The sequence below is a fragment of the Cynocephalus volans genome, chromosome 1 (genome assembly GCF_027409185.1).
Source record: "Cynocephalus volans isolate mCynVol1 chromosome 1, mCynVol1.pri, whole genome shotgun sequence".
NCBI classification, from domain to species: Eukaryota; Metazoa; Chordata; class Mammalia; order Dermoptera; family Cynocephalidae; genus Cynocephalus; species Cynocephalus volans.
In genome coordinates, this window is record NC_084460.1 from 27,376,784 (window position 1) to 27,396,488 (window position 19,705).

At 48.3% G+C, this 19,705-nt stretch overlaps 1 protein-coding gene across 1 annotated transcript; it reads left to right on the plus strand.

Annotated features, from left to right (window-relative positions):
- The first annotated feature begins 586 nt into the window (after positions 1-586).
- Positions 587-19,286, plus strand: C1H20orf96 (chromosome 1 C20orf96 homolog). The gene is made up of 11 exons (XM_063088490.1): positions 587-753; positions 848-905; positions 1,501-1,618; positions 6,080-6,195; positions 10,784-10,942; positions 13,519-13,618; positions 14,424-14,581; positions 14,665-14,766; positions 14,925-15,011; positions 15,825-15,943; positions 19,099-19,286. The coding sequence occupies exons 1-11, from the start codon at positions 587-589 to the stop codon at positions 19,157-19,159; spliced, it is 1,245 nt and encodes a 414-aa protein (XP_062944560.1). The 3' UTR covers positions 19,160-19,286.
- The last annotated feature ends 419 nt before the right edge of the window (positions 19,287-19,705 follow it).

A 19,705-nucleotide genomic window follows, 5' to 3' on the forward strand; every position in this document is an offset into this window, starting at 1 on the left:
GTAGGCGAGAACAGGGATAATTGCTGGACAGTATCTTTGAGAAAATGAGATAAGATAGGATTTGGTGCACAAGTGTAGAAATCGGTCTTGGCAGTTTATACGTGTTTACAGGAGCAAGGCACGTAGGTGGGTAAATGAGGTGTTGTGAACTTGTGAGGTTAGTGATCCCCACGATTTTCTTAATGAAATAGGAAGCGAAGTCATTAGCCAAAAGTGAGGGTGGGAAAGTGATGGAGGTTTGATGAGAGTGGAGAACTACGATATAATCCTTTAGGATTATGGGTGGGGCAGGCTGAGGGGTATTTGAAACACTGTCGAGAGGAAAGTGGGGAAGCTACATTTTGCCTTGCGATATTAGTCCCTCTAGGCGCCCGGTAGTTGGCGTCGCGTTTCCTTGGAGACTGAGACGAAAGAGAAAGCGTCCTAAGGAAGTTTGAGTGACCTGTGTTACCGCGCTGTCGACGCGGAGACAAGGAAGTTGGAGAAGCCGCATAGGAATCCTGGAAGATCAGGGCCCCACGGACTCACAACTCTCTTCCCATTTCCCCCAATGGCGCACGACTCACAGAAGTAGGTAAAACAGAGCATGGGAGGGGTGGTGGAGTACGCATGCGTGCCCCCGCTGTCGCCCTGCCCTCACCCCGCCTTCGCGGTGACGTCATCCCGCGGTCTTCCGAACCGCCCTTCCCGCCCACACCTGCCCAGCCCCGCCCCCCTCGCCCTCGCACTTGGCCCGCTCTTGTGCCGGATAAAGTGCGGCTTCGCGTTCGAGACTCAGCTCCTGTTTCAAGTTTGCTGCTTGCAGTCCCATGGGCTGGGGATGATAGAAGTTCTTTCCCGCCCCAAGTCTTTCCAGACCCAGCCTCTCTGGAACTCATTCCACAGTCCACAAGTTCCAGACTCTGGTGAGTCCGGGAGGGCTAGGGCGGGGATGGGAGGCTCGCTGACCCTGCAGTCCGCCTGCCCTCCACTCTCCCCGTGGTGACTGCTCCGGGTGATGCATGCGTATGGAGACCTGAAGTCCTTTCCCGGCTGTGTCACACATTTGCTGTGGGATGTGGAGCAAGCCTCTGAGTCTGAAGTTTTCTCTTCTCCCGACCTCATCAGAGTTTAAGCGAATGTTGTGCTGCTCTTTTATTCATTTCTGATTGCTACTCTGGTTTCCTGAGGGTGGGTATTGGGTCTTTTCCATGCCTCGTGTTTCTCACAATTCTTAGCACCTCAAAGCCTGGATGTGCTTAGTGAATTCTGGCTGGCTGATAAAAAAAAGTGATAGTTAACATTTATAGAGCACTTAACACAAGCTTTACCAATATTATCTCTCAGAATTCTTACACTAACCCATGGAGGTAGATTTTGGTATTAGATCCACGTTGCAGATGAGAAAATTGAGGCCCAGAGAGGGAGCCTCACTTGCTGGAGATCACAGATATCTGTAAAGGGTGGAGCTGGGATTTGGGATTCACCATGTTGCATGACTGATTGTGTTATATCTGGTAGGATTATGTTCCATGGCAGCGGTCCAAACAGAAAACCAAGCCATCTACTCTGCCTCCAGTCCGAGAAGCGGTTGGCCACAGTAAAAGCAAAATGAAGACATTGACTAGGGTCCAGCCAGGTGGGCAGAGGCATTTGGGGGCTGGTGTGGAAGTTGGGGACAGAATAAAGTGGCTGCTCTTGGCTTGATGATATTTATATTCAGGTAGCCTGAGTATCAAACAAGCCCCAAATTCAAGTATTTGTATCTGGGGGGCTGTTGTAATCTGTTCCACATGGTCATTCAGGAATCCAGGCTCCTTTGACTTTGTGGTTCTGATATTTTGTAAGGCCTTGAAGTCCTCTGCTGGATACTTCTGCAGAGGGAAAGGAGAGAGGAAGAACATAGATGATTTTGTGGGCAGTTTTTTGGGGGCTCAGACCTAATGTTTACACATCATGTGTGTACTTTGTTTCTCACTCATGTTCTAGGGGCAGTACTCAGTAACATGACTACCCTAAGCATAAGGGGGAAGGTGGGAAATGTAGTCCAGCTGTGTGTCCGGGGGAAAATAAAACAGGGTTTGGTAAACTTTTAGGATAATCTCTGCCACATACATCATTGTGATGCTTTCTAGGCGAGTTCTGAGGCCTTGGCTCAGACAGACATGGGTTCAAATCTTGGCTCTGTCATTTTCTCACTTGGAAAAGTCATTCATCTCCCTGAGCCTTAATTTTCTCATTTGTGAAATGGGTACACTAATACCATATAGGATTGTTGTGAAAATTAAATGAGAAGATCCATGTAAAGCATTATTGCTCAACTTTATCAGCCCTAATACCCCTTTTTAATAACAAATATTTTGTAATACTCCTTTAGTATCCAGAAATGAACTTCATAGATAATATAACCTACCTATGTTTGTATATATCTACGTATATAATTACTCACACCACTTCATTGCCTCTGAGGGTGGAATGTAAGATCAGCTCCCCTGTGGGCAACACTGACATCCAAAAAGGGGGTGGGAGAGTAGAATACCAAGTAGCCGCACATCCTACCACCTCGTTGATGCTGGGTGTGGGTAGGGGCTAAGGTTTCCACTGGGGCTGTACTGACATGGGCAGGCAGGGGGAGGGGAGCAAAGCCTAGAGGTGACTAGTCCCACCTCACACCACCTTGTTTAATCTCATTACTGTGGGGTGGGAGTGGAGGCTCAGCCCACTGCTGGACCCTGCTGACACTACCCTGGAGGGGGAGTCAGAGCACCGCCTGCTTCTGCCAGGTAGGGATTAGAAGATATGTTCCCGACTCAGCCCTGCCAGCAGTATCCCAGTTGGGGAATCAGAGCACGACCAGGTAGGGATGAAAGATCAGCTCCCTGCTTGACACCACCAACACTACCTAGTGAGGGAAAGAGAATGAATCCATACAAATAGGCCCAACTGATATACAAATAGGCCCAATTGATTTTTTTTTTTTTTTTTTTTTTGGTGGCTGGCTTGTGCTGGGATACGAACCCTTGACCTTGGTGTTATAACACCATGCTCTAACCAACTGAGCTAACTGGTTAGCCCCCAACTGACTTTTGAAAAAAGGTACAAAAACAATTCAATGGAGGAGAGAAAGTCTTTTGATGGTGCTGGAGCAATTGTACATCCATAGGGAAAAAAAAGGAACCTTGATTTAAGCCTTACAACTTACATAAAAATTAGCTCAAAATGTAAATGTAAAATGAAATAAAAATTGAGTGTGAAACATAAAACTGTAAAACTTTTAGGAAAAAAAACAGGAGAGAAAAATCTTTGGGACTTATGGCCAAGTGAATAGTTCTCAGTCGCTCTCCCATGAGACCTAACCGGCCATCCCTGTATAGGGATCTGAACCCGTGGCCTTGGTGTTGTCAGCACCACACTTTCCCAAGTGAGCAATGGGCCCGCCCTGAAAGACCTTTTTAAGAGGATGGAATGATAAGCTATGGACTTGGAGAGAATATTTGCAAACCATGTATCTCACAAAGAACTATTCTTTAGAATTTATCAGAGACTCTCAAAATTCAACAGTAAAACAGACAGTTCAGTTAGATAGTGGGCAAAAGACATGATGAGACATTTCACTAAAGATATGTGCGGATGGCAAGTAAGCACATGAAAAGATGTTCAGCATTATTAGCTGTTAGGAAAATGCAAATTAAACCACAATGAGATATTACACACCTATCAGAATGACTAAAATAAAACATAGTGGTAACACCAAATGTTGGTGAAGAGGAGAAAGTGGGTCATGCATACCTCACTGGTGGGAATGTAAAATGGTTCACCAACTCTGCGAACGAGTGTGACAGTTTCTAATGAAATTCAACATGCAATTCCTGTACAACTCAGCAGTCGCACTCTTGGGCATTTATTCCAGAGAAATGAAAGCTATGTTCACACAAAAACCAGTGTGTGGATGTTCATAGCAGCCTTATTCATACTAACTCAAAATTGGAAACAGCTCTTTCAACATAGTTAAACAACTATGGCACATTCGTACCATGGAATACAATTCAGCAGTAAACAGGAAAGAACTATAGATACATTCAACATCTTTGATGAGTTTCCAGATAATTAGGCTGAGTGAAAAAAGCCAATCCCCAAAGTTATATACTGTGTGATTCCATTTATATAACATTCTGGGAATGACAAAGTTATAGAAATGGAGAACGGATGAGTGATTGCAAGGGTTAGGGACAGAGTTGGAGGGAGGGTGGTAAAGGGAGGGAAGTGGGTATGGTTATAAAAGGTAACAGGTGGGATCCTTGTGGTTATGGAAATGTTGTATATCTTGCCCATGTTAATGTCAGTATCCTGGTTGTGATATTGTACCACGGTTTTGTAAGATACTGCCATGGGGAGTAACTGTAAAAGGTGCATAGGATCTCCGTGTATTACTTCTTAAAACTGCATGTTAATCTGGACTTTTCTTGAAATAAAGTTTTGGCTGGTTGGTTAGCTCAGTTAGAGCAGAGCCTTATATCACCAAGTCACAAGTTCAGCCTTGTACCATCTAGCCACCAAAAAAAAAAAAAAAAAAGTTTAGTTGAAAGCAAAGATAAATCAGGGCTACTATCTCTAATGAAAATAAATACTCGTTATTAAAGCTACAAATCTTCCTTAAGCATTTTAAGTTCAACTTACAAATCTTACAGTTTTTATAAACACTTATAAGGAGGATTTTGGAACATGGTTAATTAAATTCCCCTCAAACTTTTAAACCACGTTTTAAAATTTAATATATTCATTTGATATATGTTAATATATTCATTTTCATTTTCAAATAGTTCACTTGTCTGATTAACAAAAACCATTAGGTATTTTTCTTGTATATCTAATAAATAAACCTTTAAATATGGGTAATTTTATGTTCTCTTAAAAGTTTCCAGTAATTTACACACATTTAGTAAGAATGTCTTAAACCTTTCAACTGAAAACAAATATAATTCAAAATATCATTTATACCTTTAAAATTAGAATCACAAGATTCAGTCTGTTAATCATTCTGTCTCTTAAATGATGCAATATACAGATAATTCATAAATTCAACACAAATTAATTTCCTTCATCATCTCAATACATTTCCCAGGATGAAGGATATTGATCTAGTAAAAAAATAATCAATATCTTTGCCAAATGAACTGGGTTGCACCTGGAGCAGGGATTTTGAGGGGACTGAGAATGGAGTTGCAGCTGTCTGAATGCTTGGTTATGCTGGTGCAGGGCAGGCTGAGAGGAAGCAGGAATTCTGAGAATATGCCCTCCAAATGCCTATACTGCCTATCTGGCAGAGCCACAGCTTTTATTGCATTTCAGAGACAACCAGTTGGAGTTTTGCGTAGCTCCTGTGCCTTTGTCTGTTGCTGCCGTCTCAATTCTCAGGTCATTAGAAATAATGGTAACCACTAGTAATGTGTATCCAACACTGAGTATGTGTCAGGCACTATTCCAAGCAACTTTAAGGTATAGTAGCTTCTTATTTAATCTTCACAGCCCTATGAGGCAGGCATGATAATTACTGTCATCTTACAGATGGAGGAACTGAGGGACGGAGGGGTCAAGGTCACACCGCTAGTAGAAGGCAGAACCCTGTTTCAAACCCAGGCTGCCTGGCTCATTAATTCTTGTACTTAACCCCTACCCACTCTGACCTTCCCACCAGCCACATTGGTGGGAGAGCGGAGATCTGGATTCAGGTCTGCTGCCCTGTGGTTTTCTTGCTGTCCTGTGCTGCATCAGCTACTGGCCAGACAAAAAAATGGGAGTTCTCGACTCTCTGGATGGTTGGGGGGTGCGGCCGTGTCCTCTTGACACCCCTATACTTCTCTTTGTCCATACCCGTAGTCACTGCTTCTACCCGGGCTTGTCCCTCCCTTATATCAAGGCCTGGAGTGGGGCCCAGGGGCTTATTGATGGATGAGGTTCTTCTTCCTACCAATGTCACATTATGAGGCTGTGAGGGGGTGGGGCTGGGGCCTATGCCTCTGTCGTTGGTGGTGCATTCCCTGGGGCGTGGACCCAGGCCTGCCTGTACCCTCACCCTTTCCCCGCCCTTTCCTGTCCCCAGTGTTGCACTCTAAGCCCACCATGGTGGTGACAAGCCAGCTGAGGGATCCACGAGAACTGCGCAGAAGGGAGCAGATGGACCCTGGGAGGAAGGAGGCCACAATGCGGTTAATGAAGGTATGAGAAGCATCTTCCCACGGGCACTGGGACCAGGGCTGGGGACGGGGCACAGCTAAAACAAGCATGCACTGAGCTCTTCATGGGTTCCAGATTTGGCTCATTTCCTCCTCTTACCAATCCCATGGGCACACTTACCATCATTCCTATTTTACAGTTAGGGAAACTGAGGTGCAGGGCAATGACTGACTTGCAGCAGCTCACACAGCCAGAAAATGCAGTAGCAGGGGTCGGAGCCTGTTAAAGTGTTTGCTGTTGTGTTTAAGACTCAAGCAAGGGCCGACCGCGTGGCGCACTCGGGAGAGTGCGGCGCTGGGAGCGCAGCGGCGCTCCTGCCGCCCAGGTTCGGATCCTACATAGGGATGACCGGTGCGCTCACTGGCTGAGCATGGTGCGGGCAGCGGGCGACACCAAGCCAAGGGTTGCGATCCCCTTACTGGTCACAAAAAAGGATGAAAACAAACAAACAAACAAACAAAAAAAGACTCAAGCAAACAATCAGAATCACTTTGTATTTCACTGCCTTAGGAATATAGTCTAGTGGCTTGTTTATCTTAACATTTCCAGTACACTAACCTCTCATGGAATACAGTGTACCTTGCAGCAAGGCTCAGAAGCTTACTATTAAATGTTTCACATCAACTGATAAAATTGTAGGTAATTAATTTTCTCACCATGCGTTGTTTCATGGCTTCTGTTATTATCTGAACAACGTTTCAGAGTATTTGAAATGACTAATAGAAGAGGAGACTTTAGTATACAAAACAGAAAGTAAAATACTAAATATTACGAACACTACAAACTACTATGGAAGAATTTTTAATTTCTTCAATAAAGTTTTTAGTACCTCAATGAACAATGACTTCTGTAAAAGAAAAAGGGAAATGTATTTGCTTTGAAATCTCTTTTTCCCTTTTAACCTTCAATTTTGCAAAATAGTTTGTAGGTGGTTCAGCATTCTTAAAGAAGGAACTCACATTTCTGATGTTATTTTTATTCTGACTTCAGAAGGGTTTATGTGTTTTTGTTGATACAGAACATGAACTTGGACAATTTGGCTTTAAAACTTGTGCTTCTAACCAGTTCTTAATCCTGTCTCTTATAACCATTTATTCATTTAGTGAGTCAACAAATATTTATTGAGTACGTGCTATGTGCCAGGCTCTGTTCTGAGTGTGGGGATTTACCAGTGATGTGGCCTCTGACATTAGAGAGCTCATGTTAGGTTCAGCGAGACAGAGAAAAGGGAGAGAGAGATCCAAGCCAGGCCCCATTTCAGCCAAAAAGCTTTATTCCACTAATGTGGAGGGGGGACTGAGCCAGATCAGTTCCCCTGAACAAAGGAAAGCGGGGGTTTATAAGCCTTTGAGGGTTCTGGCAGAGTAATGGGCCATTTTGAAATCAGTGGTATGTAAGGTGACACAGCTCTTGTCCTCTGCTAACACGTGGTCGGTTAGGGCACAGGCTTCTAATTAGTGTTGTTACTATTATCAGTGTGGAGCGCTCCAGCTGGCTGACTACTGCAGCCCACAGGAAGTCCCTTGATGATAACGGTGGTGGTTGGTTGTTGGTTGGTCATGTTTACCGCTTCCCAGGAGAGGAATTGCACTGCTCAGTTCCCAGAGCAGAAGAAGGAAAGGGGACGGGGAGATGGGGGGGAGTTGCTTAACATGGCTGTGCTGGTGTTAAGCTAGCCACGAGGCCTAATAGCTCACGTTCTACTGGGGGAGATGGATAATAAACAAGACAAATATGTAATATATGTACAGTGATAATAAGAGCTACAAAGAAGCATAAGAGTAAGATTAGGGGGCAGAGAGGCCTGGAGGAGGGTTTGGTGGTGACCATTTTGATAGGGTGATAGGGAAGGCTGCTAAAGTGGTGACATTTGAGCTGAGACCCAGAGGAAGTGAAAAGGCAGCCATGTGGACATTTGAGGGAAGAATGTTGTAGGCAGAGGAACCACAAGTGCAAAGGCCCTGGGGTTGATGTGGCCGAAGCAGGCGATGATGAGGAAAGAGGTGGGGTGAGGGAGGTAGCTTGTGTATGGTCCTGTAGTCCGTGATTAGGCCTTGCTTCTTTCTTTTACTTGTTTTTTTTCTTTTTTGGCGGCTGGCCTGTGGAGGGATCCAAACCCTTGACCTTGATGTTACAAGGTGGCGCTCTAACCAAGTGTGCTAACCACCCACCCCTTAAGCCTTGCTTTTTTATGCTGAATAAGACAGGAAGATGCTGGAGGATTTTGGGTAGAGCACGGATGCGCTCTGACTTAGGTTTCCCTACAAGCCCTTGGGCTGCAGCTGCCTTGTGGAGAATGGACCGTGGGGGCAAAAGGGAAACAGGGAAGGGAGCAGAAACTACCCAGTTGGTTTGTTCTTGGAGGTGGAGTAGGATCGTGACTCTGTCTCTCAGCCTCAGGACAATGATTTATTCAATCTACAGCTCTTTAGAGAGTGCCTAGTGAGTGTCAGACTTTGTGCCAGACACTGTGCTGGGCGTTGGGGATGCCGCCATGCACAGGGCACCCAGAGTTCGTGCCATTATGGAGCTTACACCTTAGCAGGGAAACACACAGTAAATGAATTTAAAAAACCCCAAAGAACAGCTGCTCATTAATTTATTCAATCCATACTTATGGAGCTCCAGGCACTGTCCTATGTGCTGGCGATATAGCTGTGATAAAACAAAGTCCCTGCCCTTCTGGCTGTGACATGCTTATAGAAGGAGACAAAGAAACAAGATAATAAGAAAAATGTTTGTTATGTTGGGTGGTGATAAGTTGTAGGAGAAAAATTAATTGGGAAGGGGTGAGACATAAATCCGAACTGTAATTATGTAATTACAAATTGAGGTAAGGGTCAGGAAGGAGACAAAGCAGGTTTCTTCATTAGATCTGGTGGTCAGAGACATCCATTTCTAGAGCAGACGTCATTAGATTCTGCTATTTACAGAATCCCTTGGGAATGGAATGTGTGTGAACAATGTAGTTTCCTGGGGCCAACCCCAGAGATGCTGGCTCAGTAGGTCTGGGACTTGGAGATTGGTACTTTTCACAAGATGCTTCTGGATATTTTGGTCTGGAGATGTGGATGTGAGAGAGTGGAGTGGCTAAGAGCCTAGACTTCGAGGATAACAGCTGTGCTGTGTGTGACTTTGGATGACTTACTGAAAATGATCCTCGTTTTCCACTTTTATAAAGTGGGGCTGTAACAGTGCCCATCTATCTCATGGGGTCACTGTCACAGTGAAGTGGGGTGATGCGTGTGAAGTACTTTGGGCATGCAGTAAGCACTCAGTACGTTTGCATTATTACTGCTATTTTTATGTGAGGAATGCAGGAACTGAGGGCTGGGAAGGGGTAGCTTTGGGCAAAGGACTGAGGAATGAGGAAGAACAGGTATGGCCGGGGCGGGGTGGGGGGTGGGGGGTTGGAGCCAGGGAGAGTGGTCCCAGCTGTTGTTTACTGAGTGCACACTGAGCCCACCAGGCGCTGCCCCTAAGTGGTTTGACCATCTCATTTATTTTTCACAGCAGCTCTCTGAAGCAGGTATTAGTTTCTTCACCTTTCGAATGAGTATAATGAGGCTGTGAGAGGTTAAGGAACTTGCATGTTCCTGTAGATGGTAAGTGGCGGAGCTGGGATTTGAACCAAGGTGTGTCTAGGCCTGACATCCAGGTCTTTGTCACTGCATGGTTCAGCCACACCTTACAGTTCTAAGCCCATTCAGTTCCTGTCTTATTGTAGTGGAAAGACAGATATTGGGAGTCAGAAGACCGGCTTTCCAATTCCAGCGCCACCACTTCTTGGCTGGGTGACTTTGGGCAAGTCATTTAACCTCTCTGAGCCTCGTAGAGCCTCCACTTATCAGCAAAATAGAGTTAAGTAGACATTGGGCTGTTGGAGGATCAGCTGATACCAGGTGCAACCTGCAGAGTGAGGCACAGACCCTGGCCTGGCACGTAATAAGCTCTCAACAATTGTCATTATCTACAATATTATTGTAGATTTTGTTTCCCTGCTGGGTGTAACCTTAGGCACGTTACTTAACCCCTGGGACCTCATTGTCCCCAGAGGGGCATGGAGAGAGTGCTCAGTAGCCCACTGCCTCACAGAAAAGGGTGGCTGTGGTCATCCACTCTGCCTGCCCTGCTTCTCCTCCAGACATGGCCTGTCACCTCTGCCACCTTCCTACTTACCTGGGGTGATTATTATTATTATTATTGTTGTTATTATTATTTTACATTTCATTGATTCTGGGAAGCCATTGAGAAGGTGGACCTTTATTTTATTTACCCACTAATCAAATATTTGTCAATTAGGTGGTGACACACCACCAATTATAAGATGCAGTCCCACTTTAGAGATGTGAAATTATGGAAAAATGTGCGTTCCTCAGTGGATGAGAGAGTGACCAAGCGCCCTGATTTCGAGGCGCTGGGACCCGCAGACAATAGGGAGCCGCCGCCCGGCTCGGGCCGCATTCACCAGTGGCGGCCACAAGGGGGCGGGCGTCGGCGGGCGGGAAGCGGTCCCCGGGGTCCTGCGGCTCGGCCGGCGCAGCGCAGCCTCCGTCCCCTCCGCCCGCAGAAGATGCTCAGGAACCGGCGGAACTCGCTCCGGGAGCTTCTTAACCACGAGAACTTCCTCACCGGGCTCAATCGGGAGCTGATCAGGACCATCCAGGACATGGAGGACAGCACGGCCCTGAACGTGCGCGCAATGCTGCAGCAGCAGGACACCCTCACGGTGAGACCCGTGGCATCCGCCCGCCCTCCTGAGCGCTCTGGCGCCCTCTGGTGCCCTCCCGGCTAGTTGCACGTGCTGCTTCCTCCGTCTGGAACATACGTCTTTTCCACCCTTCATCCCACCCGCTTGAGCTTTGGAATGAGACCGAGGTGGGGGCTCGTCCCAGTGCCAGCACGTCCTAGCTGGAAGACTTTAGTTAACCTGGCCTCTTTTTTCGAAGGTTTTTGCTTTGGCGGTGGGGGGGGGGGGGAGGAGAGTGGGAGGGTGGGAGGGGCGGCTGGCCGCTAGGGTATCCGAACCCTTGACCTTGGTGTTGTTATATCGCGCTCTGAGCTAATTGGCCAGCCTAAAACACTATGGCAAGTATTTTATTTTATTTTTTATTTTGTTGTTACGGCTGGCCAACAGGGGCATTGGAACCCATGACCTTGGTGGTACAAGGCTGTGCTCTAACCAACTGAGCTAATTGGCCAGCCCTTACCTTGTCCCTCTGAGCTCTGTAAAATGGGGCATAATAGCATCCATCCCAAAGAGTATGGTACCTGGCACACGTTGTATCTGTGCAAGAGAAAGTAGCTACTAGCACCATCACCCCATCAGCACCATCAGTAAACGTTTATACAGGGTAATACTAAGTGCTTTACTTATATATATTCATATAGTCCTTACAACAATGCTATCGTGTGGGCACTAGTATCATCCCCATTTTACATATGAAGAAATGGAAAGGTAGAAAGGCTAGGTGACTTGCTCAAGGTCACCTAGCTAGCAAGGGTCAGCCCTGGGATTTGAACCCAGGTGGTCTGGGATGAGGATCTGTGCTCTTTCCACCATACTGTTATTGGCATTCTCAGCCCAGTGGTAGCACTTAGGATTTGTGGGTGAAGAGTGACTTTGCAGAGAACCGAGGGAGCGTCCTCTGCCTCCTCTAGGAGAGACTTGGTGACAGGGCATCCAGGCGTTTGGGCTGGAGAGGAGTCGGATAAAATGGTTTAATGGAGAGGATTCCCCTCTGACTGCAGTCTGCCCAGGGAGGAGAGGTATTGAGCTCACCTGGAGTCTGTGAAAGAGAAAAATTCAGACTTCTTGGGGACTGTATTAGTTGGCTTGGGCTGCACTAAGAAGACACCACAGACTGGGTGGCATAAACAACAGAAATTTATTTCTCACAGTTCTGGAGATTGGAAGTCCAAGATCAAGGTACCAGCAGGACTGGTTTCTGGTGAGGCCTCTCTTTCTGGCTTGCAGATGGCCATCTTCTTGCTGTGTCCTCAAGTGGTCTTCTGTGTGCTGCGTGGAGAGAGGTGTATCTGGTGTTTCTTCCTCGTCCTATGAGGACACAAGTCTCATCAGATCAGGGCCCCACCCTTATGACTTTATTTAACCTTAATTACCTCCCTAAAGGCCCTATCTCCAAATACAGCCACATTGGGGATTAGGGCTGCAACATATGAATTTGGGGGGGACACAATTCAGTCTACAGCAGGGACCAAGGCCAGGGACATAGAGTTATTCAGCCCAAGGAAACTTAGTAGAACATTCTCCCAACCTAGACAAAGTCACTTTCTGACTTTCCTCTGTTGGTGTGTTCATACGTTTTCTGCTCATCCTGAGTGCCTCCTGTGGGCCCTTGGGAAACAGCGATCAGTGAGACACCTTGTCCATATCAAGCTCTTATTCTAGTGTGGTCACAGTTAGAAAGCTGTGAGTGCGTGTGCTGTATTGGGGGTGGTGGACTTGAGGAGCCCAGAGGGGACCTTTGACCCAGACATGGGAGGATCAGGAAGGCTTTCTGGAGAATGTGATGCTTGTTCTCAAACCTGCAGTGTAGGTGTTCACTGGTAGAGATTGGGCATCTGTTCCAGGGAGAGGAAACAAGGTTCCCAAGGGCTGCAGTGGGAGGGAGCATCACCGGCTCAAGGAGCCACCTGTCACCGAGTGTGGCTGGAAGATAAGATGTGAACAAGGGATCAGAGAAAGATGAGGCTGGCCCAGGCCAGAGGGAGGTGGGCCTTGTCAGCCAGCGTAAGGAGTTTGGACCTTATTTACATGGCAGAGGGGAGCCATTGGAGAGTTTTTATATAGGACAGGGACATGGTTAGCTGTGTTTTTTTTAAGGAAAGATCATTCTGACTGCTCTGTGGAGAATAGATCAAAGGAGATGAGTAGGAGTAGCTGCTTTAATATTTTAGGAGGGGTTGGAGAGAACTTGAATAAGAAGTTTCAGTGGAGATGTAGAGGAAGCCATGGCTCTGAGAGCTGTTTGCGGGGTAGAATCCATAAAACTTGGTGACATTTCAGGTGAGCGAGGGCAGTAGGGACTGATGATGCCTGGGTTTGGGCCTGTGTGACTGCGTATGTGGCAGGGCCACTGGCTGAGGCGGAGTAGTAGTAGGAGCTGTGTAGGGCGTAGGGTAGGAGGTGACTGTTCTCTAGCCTCTGGTCAGCTTGCTGGGCCTGGGAGTGAGGTTGGGATCCAGGACTCTTCTGAGGAAGTGCCGAGTGGCCACAGCAGGCTGCGGCTCCCCAAGAGCCAGCAGAGGCTTGGGGCAAGCTGAGCCCACCCCCTCCTGCAGACCATCATCGATATCTTGGAGTGGTCGAACAAGAAGAGGCTGCAGCAGTTGAAGTGTGAGCTTCAGGAGTGGGAAGAGAAGGAGAAGCTCAAGATGAGCTGTAAGAATCCCTGCGGTGAACTCCTGGACCCTCAGCCCGGCCCTTTGGGGAGGTCAGCAAGGGTATTCACCTTGCACTTGCCTTTCAGAAGCCAGCAGGCCCACTGTCTCCCCTCTAGGCAAATGGAATTGCTAAGATGCAGAGTCATAGCTTACTTACCGAGCACTTCGCAGGCCCATGTGTCTGCCTTTTTGTGGTCACGCTCTCACTTCACCATTACAACCACCTGTGAGGCTGGGACTATTCTCCCATTTTACAGATGAGGAAATGGAGACTGAGAGGCGAACCAGCTTGCTGAAGGTTATGCAGCTGCGAACCAGAATGGAATCCTAGCCTGGCTGTGTCTCCTCCAAGGTGGCATTGGGAGTCAGTGGCTGGGCCAGGACCCAGGTCTCCTAGCTTCCATCCTGCCGGGCCTGTGGTTTCTTTCTCCTGAGTAGACTGGAGGCCTTCTGAGGGGAGGGGTGGTATGTCAGGCAGCCTCAGACATCGGGGACCTCCTCCACAGAGGAAGGCAGGATAGACTTTGTCCAGAGAGGAACGGTCTTGGCGAGGGCCATGCAGCAAGGCGGAGGCAGGGCTGGGACTAGTCTGGGGATCTCGCACTGATTTCACTTCTTCCTACCCAGCATTGCCTCTGCTCCTGCAGGGGCTTAACTCTTTACCACGTCCCAGCCTGTGCAAGCCCGCCTCAGCCCAGACCCCAATCCGTTAGCTGAGGAGAGCTTGCCTCCCGGGCTTCCTGGGAGGTGTCAGGAGGGAAGGTCCTGCCTCCTGTCCCTCCTGACCTCCTCGTCCCTGCCAGTCCTGGAGCAGCAGGTGGAGCAGCTGAATGCCAGGATCCAGAAGACCCACGAGGAGGTGAACTTCCTGAGCACTTACATGGACCACGAGTATCCCGTCAAGTCGGTCCAGATTGCCAGCCTCATGCGCCAGCTGCAGCAGGTGAAGGACAGTCAGCAGGTAGGAGCGCGCCTGGCTCTGCTCCACTGGGCCATGTGGGAGGGAAGCAGGGCTGGTGGCCAACACCCTCTGCTGGCCCCCAGGATGAGCTGGACGATCTTAGTGAGATGCGTCGCATGGTCCTGGAGCGTATGTCCAAGAAGATTCAGCAACAGCAGAAGAAAGTTCTGAGGTCTCTGGTGGTGGTGAGTAGCCAGCTGCCATGGTGGGGAGCCAGGTCCTTCCCGCAGCCCTGCGTTCTTCCCTGCCCTCTGCCTCCAGGCCCCCTGTACCCCTCCAGCCTTTACCAGTCACTGCTGCTTAGGAAGAGGCACCTGGGGGCCAGACCTCTCCTTCCTCACAGAAAACCCAGCAACCCCATCAGGAGGCTCTTGTACAGAAGACCCGGGAGAGCCAGGACATGCTGAAATGCATTCACAGGTTCAGAGATGTGAGTGGGCAGGGAAGGTGCCTGTCCCTCTGCGAGGGTGCAGGGGTGGGTGATCCCCGGGGCTGGTGAGAGTCAGGCTCACCCTGGTCTGATGCTCAGGAGGTCTCCAGCCCTGGTGTTGGCCTTCCTCTTCCCCAGTGGCATTACTGCCACTCGTCATTCATCTGGGAAGGGGATTAGCGCTGGCCTAGGCCTTGCCTCTAGCCAACATTGCTGGCCATGACCTGTTAGCGACATCATCAAGCGTCAACTCCTCAAACACTGAGCACCGCCCACCTTCACCCCTTAATTCCTGTCATTGACCATCACCTGTTATCAGTGTTAATGAGCTTCACCATCACCACCCCTCAAATTAATTTTTACTATCTTGCACCTTCACTAGTTTTCTATGCGAGCACCCTTCACCATCACTGCCAGCCCCTGTGAAATCTTTTGTTTTTTTTGGCTGTTGGCAACTACGGGGATCCGAATCCTTGACCTTGGTGTTATCAACATGGTGTTCTAACCAGATGAGCTAACCGGCTAACCCAGCCTCCGTTAACTCAGATGGTCAAGCAGTCCCACCCCTTTGCACCCTGTCTCTACTCTCCACAACCTCGTCCCCTTTTATAGCATCATCGAACATTGTCACTAACTTGTGAGCCAGCCCCGCCCTGCATGGGGAGGCCCCCGTTCTGGAGTCCAGCCAGTCCCAGTGGCTGGCCCATACCATTTCCCTGGATATCTTTGCTTCTCGTCCATTTCGCTGTTTTCTCCCTTTAGTCCATGGACATTTGGTTTCTCACTGCTTCCCGGCTGTGCTTCTCCCCTCAGTTTATCGTCCAGTTTGAGGAGGAAATGCCTATATTAAGAGCCGAGGTGGAAGAGCTCCAAGCCCAGCTCCGGGATCCCCGAGAGGTCATATTTGAGGATGTTTTACTTCGGAGACCCAAGTATGTGATCTTTTTGCAGCCAGGCCATGTTGTGGGCTCAAAGAGCCTCTCTGTTCTCAGAGACGGCAGCCTGGGGTACATGGCAGAACACTGTATGGGGTGAATGTCCTGGGTTTCCATCTCAGCTCTGCCACTGAACATAAGCAGACGTGACCTTTCCCATCTGTAGTCTTCAGTTTCCCATCTGTAAACAGCAGGCTGGGTTAGGTGGTCTCTAAAGACCCTTCCAGTTCCCACATTCTTTGTGTCAATTAAGTGGGTGTACCCTCCACTTTTGGGTTGTTGAGGAAGGCAGAGTTGACTGGGGTGGTTGGCTCCAGCGAAGAGTGGCCTAGAAGACACATCACAAGGAGAGAAGGATGTCCTCTCTGCTTGGCAGGCTTCTGGGTCCAAAGTGAAGGTCTTGCTTCCTTCCAAAACCAATTCTTTGCCCGCTCTCCCATTGAAGTTTCTCTGTGGTGGGGCTGGGTGCCCCTAGGCCAGGCCTCACCATGATGGCACCACAGGGCTCTGTGTGGCAGAGCCTGGCATTTGGGAATTATTTAATTTTTCTTCTTGATCTCTGTGTCTGTCTCCTCCTCCTATCCTTTTCTATCTCCTCTCCTACCTCCTTCTGTTTCTTGTCTTCTTAAATAGAAAAAAAACCACTATTTAGTTTTTAAAGTGCCTACGAAGTGCCAGGCACCAAGTGAATGAAAATGCCCTGGGAAGCCCAGCAGGGGACCAGACATTGATAATGAGCTACAAATAAATGTAAAGTTGCAGCTGAGTCCAGAGCTGCTGAGGAGAGGTACATGGCACCAAGAGAGTGTGTCCCAGGACAGTGAGTCTGGGGCCATCAAGGAAGATTTCCCTGAGGACTAAGGTCTTCAGGATACATAGAAGTTCACTAGGCCAAGGGGCTAAAGGGAGAGCAGAAGGAAGAATGATTCTGGGTGGCTGTGTGGGATCTCTGGGACATGGAGTAAGTGGGCATCCATTGTCCTTACCTGGGCTCCGAATGCATTGCAGTAAGACTGAAAGGGGTAAGGCAGACACGGGCCAGATTTTCTCTGTTATTCTGGTAAAGTTGATTTTAGAGAATGTAGCTTTTATCTCTAGGCTTGTTGGCTTCTGAATACGGAACCCAGAATTAGGCAAATTGAGCCGCTATCTGGTCATGGTGCAGCTGGAGCTGGATGGAGCCAGCCCTTGTAGCAGAGGAGAGTGTATTTCTTGTGGGCTACTCGTTGCTGAGAAAGGAAGGGCCCAGTCTACCCATACCCACTCCTCTCTGCAGACTCATAATTCAGGGAGTCAGACCCCCTTTCCAGGAGCAGAGCGAGGACAGGGGCAAAGAGGCCAGGAGCAGAACCCTCCTCGATGCGTTCCCACATGGAAGGAAGCAGCGAGAGTGGGTAAGCAGCTTTGTCGTCCTAAACAGCAGGAATGGCACACTGCTAAGCAGAGCTTCTGCAGCTAGAACATGCATGGGAACCTCCTAGAGATCTTGTTAGAAAGCAGTTCCCAAAGCAGTAGGTCTGGAGTGGGGCTCAAGGTTCTGTGGTTCTGAGAAGCTCCTGGGTGATGCTGCTGCTGGTCGATGGACAGTGTTGAGCGGTGAGGCTGTAAAGGATCCATGTTAGGAAGGAACTTGTATTTACATGGAGCTGAGGAGGCCAGTGTGTCTGGAATGCAGTGACGGAGAAAGCAGGCAGCTCAGTCCCTAGGGACCTCCATGCAGTGCCCTGTAGGCCAGGGTTTTGCACTTGATTCTGAAAGCAAAGGATTTTAAGGTGAGTGGTGACGTGATCAGATATGGATTCCAGAAAAGTCATCTTGTAAAGAGCATGGGGATGAGATTGGAGAAGAGCCAGAGTGGGAGCTGGAAGTCCAGTGGATGTGGTGGCAGTTGTCCAGGGGAGCATTGGGAGTGGCCTGGCCCAGTGGGTGGCAGGAAAGATGGGAGCAATAGGTGGGTTGAACAAATATTTAAGAAGATAATTCTGTAGGAATTGGTGATGTTTGGATGTGGGAAGTACAGGATAGGGAGGTGTCAAGAATAACCCCTAGGTTCCTGGGTTTTGTAACAGGGTGGGTGGTGGTGCCACATCCAGAGATAGAGGAGACTGGGAACGGGTGGGGGATGCAGATGCAGGTGGAGTCAAGAGTTGACTTGGATGGGAAATTTGATTATGTGAGACAACGATGTGGAGCCATGAGGTAGGGAGTTGAGTAGAACTCAGAGGAGAAATAGTGGCTGGAGATATTTGGGTGTTGCCAGTATAGAGATAACACTGTTTAAAAATTATTACTATGAAAAATTTGAAATATGCAGAAAAATAGTGAGAATATAGTGAATACTCAGTTGCTCGTCTAGATTTAGAAGTTGTTATATTTTTGCCGTGTTGGCTTTATCTTCATTCATTCATGTTTGTTTGTTTTCTGAAGTATTGTAAATTGCGGACATCCTGACATTTCATGCCTAAAAACTGTGTGCATAAGTAGATTATTGAAACCATGAGAATGGAGGATCTCCTTGGGAGAAAGTGGAGAGAGAATGTAATCGTGCAGCCTCTTAAGTTTGTTTTGGTCACTGATATGGGGAATATATTGCTGATGGGAACCCATGTTTCTTGCTCCTTTCATGGAAAGACTAATCCCTGTCACTTACTGATCTTATTTAATTCTCATTTAATCCTCCCACCAATGACTGGAGGATGGAATTATTACCCCCATTTGACAGATGAGGAAACTGAGGCTTGCCTGGGGTCTGGCACATAGTGAGTGTGTGTCCCATAGGCACTGCCTGAAGGAGTGAGGCTCAGAGAGGAGAAATAGCTTGCTGGAGGTGACCCAGAACCAAGTTTCCAAACTGGCCATCCTGACTCCAGAGAGGGTGATGGTCCTGAGGGTCCTGAGCATTTCAGAGCTGAGTGTCTGTGCCCTCTTGACTACAGACCTCTTAGGGGAACATTAGTCCTGCCAGACTAATTTCTGTTCCACTTTTCACGTTTCTGTTTGTACGTGTGTGTGTTGTGCGTGCATGTGCGTGTACACGGGGTGTGTTTTGGGATGGTAAATACCATTAAGTACCAGTGTTGTAAAGAGCAGGGCTCCCCTAACTCTGGCGCCCCTGCGGGCCTCTCACATCCCTCTTTGCTGCTTCCTGCCAGGTGCACCCCAGACATGGATGTCATCCTCAACATCCCTGTGGAAGAGCCGCTACCCTTCTAGATGGCAGAGCCGTGGGCCGCCCCTCCCCTGCCTGGTCTCTTCCCAGCACCTGCAGCCTGGAGTCATTTGCTTCTCAGACAGTGTCTTCATTCAGACCCTGATGCGCAGTTCTTCCATCCTTCCCTCCCTCCTGTCTAGTTTTTTTTTTTTCTCTCTTCTTCACTTCTTTCTGGTTGATGTTGCTGCTTAGACCGGGTTGGAATTCCCAGTTAAATCTGCTGTTCCTTTTTACCAATAAAGCTGGATTTGCATTTTGCTTTTTGCTGGTATTTGGGGGTCCCCAGCTAGGCCTTGCAGAAGATGTGGTAGGAACGAACTTTGTCCTGAGATAAGAGGTGGGCAGCTGTGCTGGCTGCATCTGGGGCTCAAAAGTTCTCCAGAAAAAGTGCTGGAGTGATCCCCTGCCCAAATCTCCACAGCTCTGTGGCCCTGGGCCCCTCCTGGTGCAGCAGGAACCCAGCTTCCCTTCCAGTTTGTGCTCAGATCTGTTGAGGCCAGTGCCAGGGGGAACTTCTTGAGTTTAATACACCTGGGAACTTGCTGGGC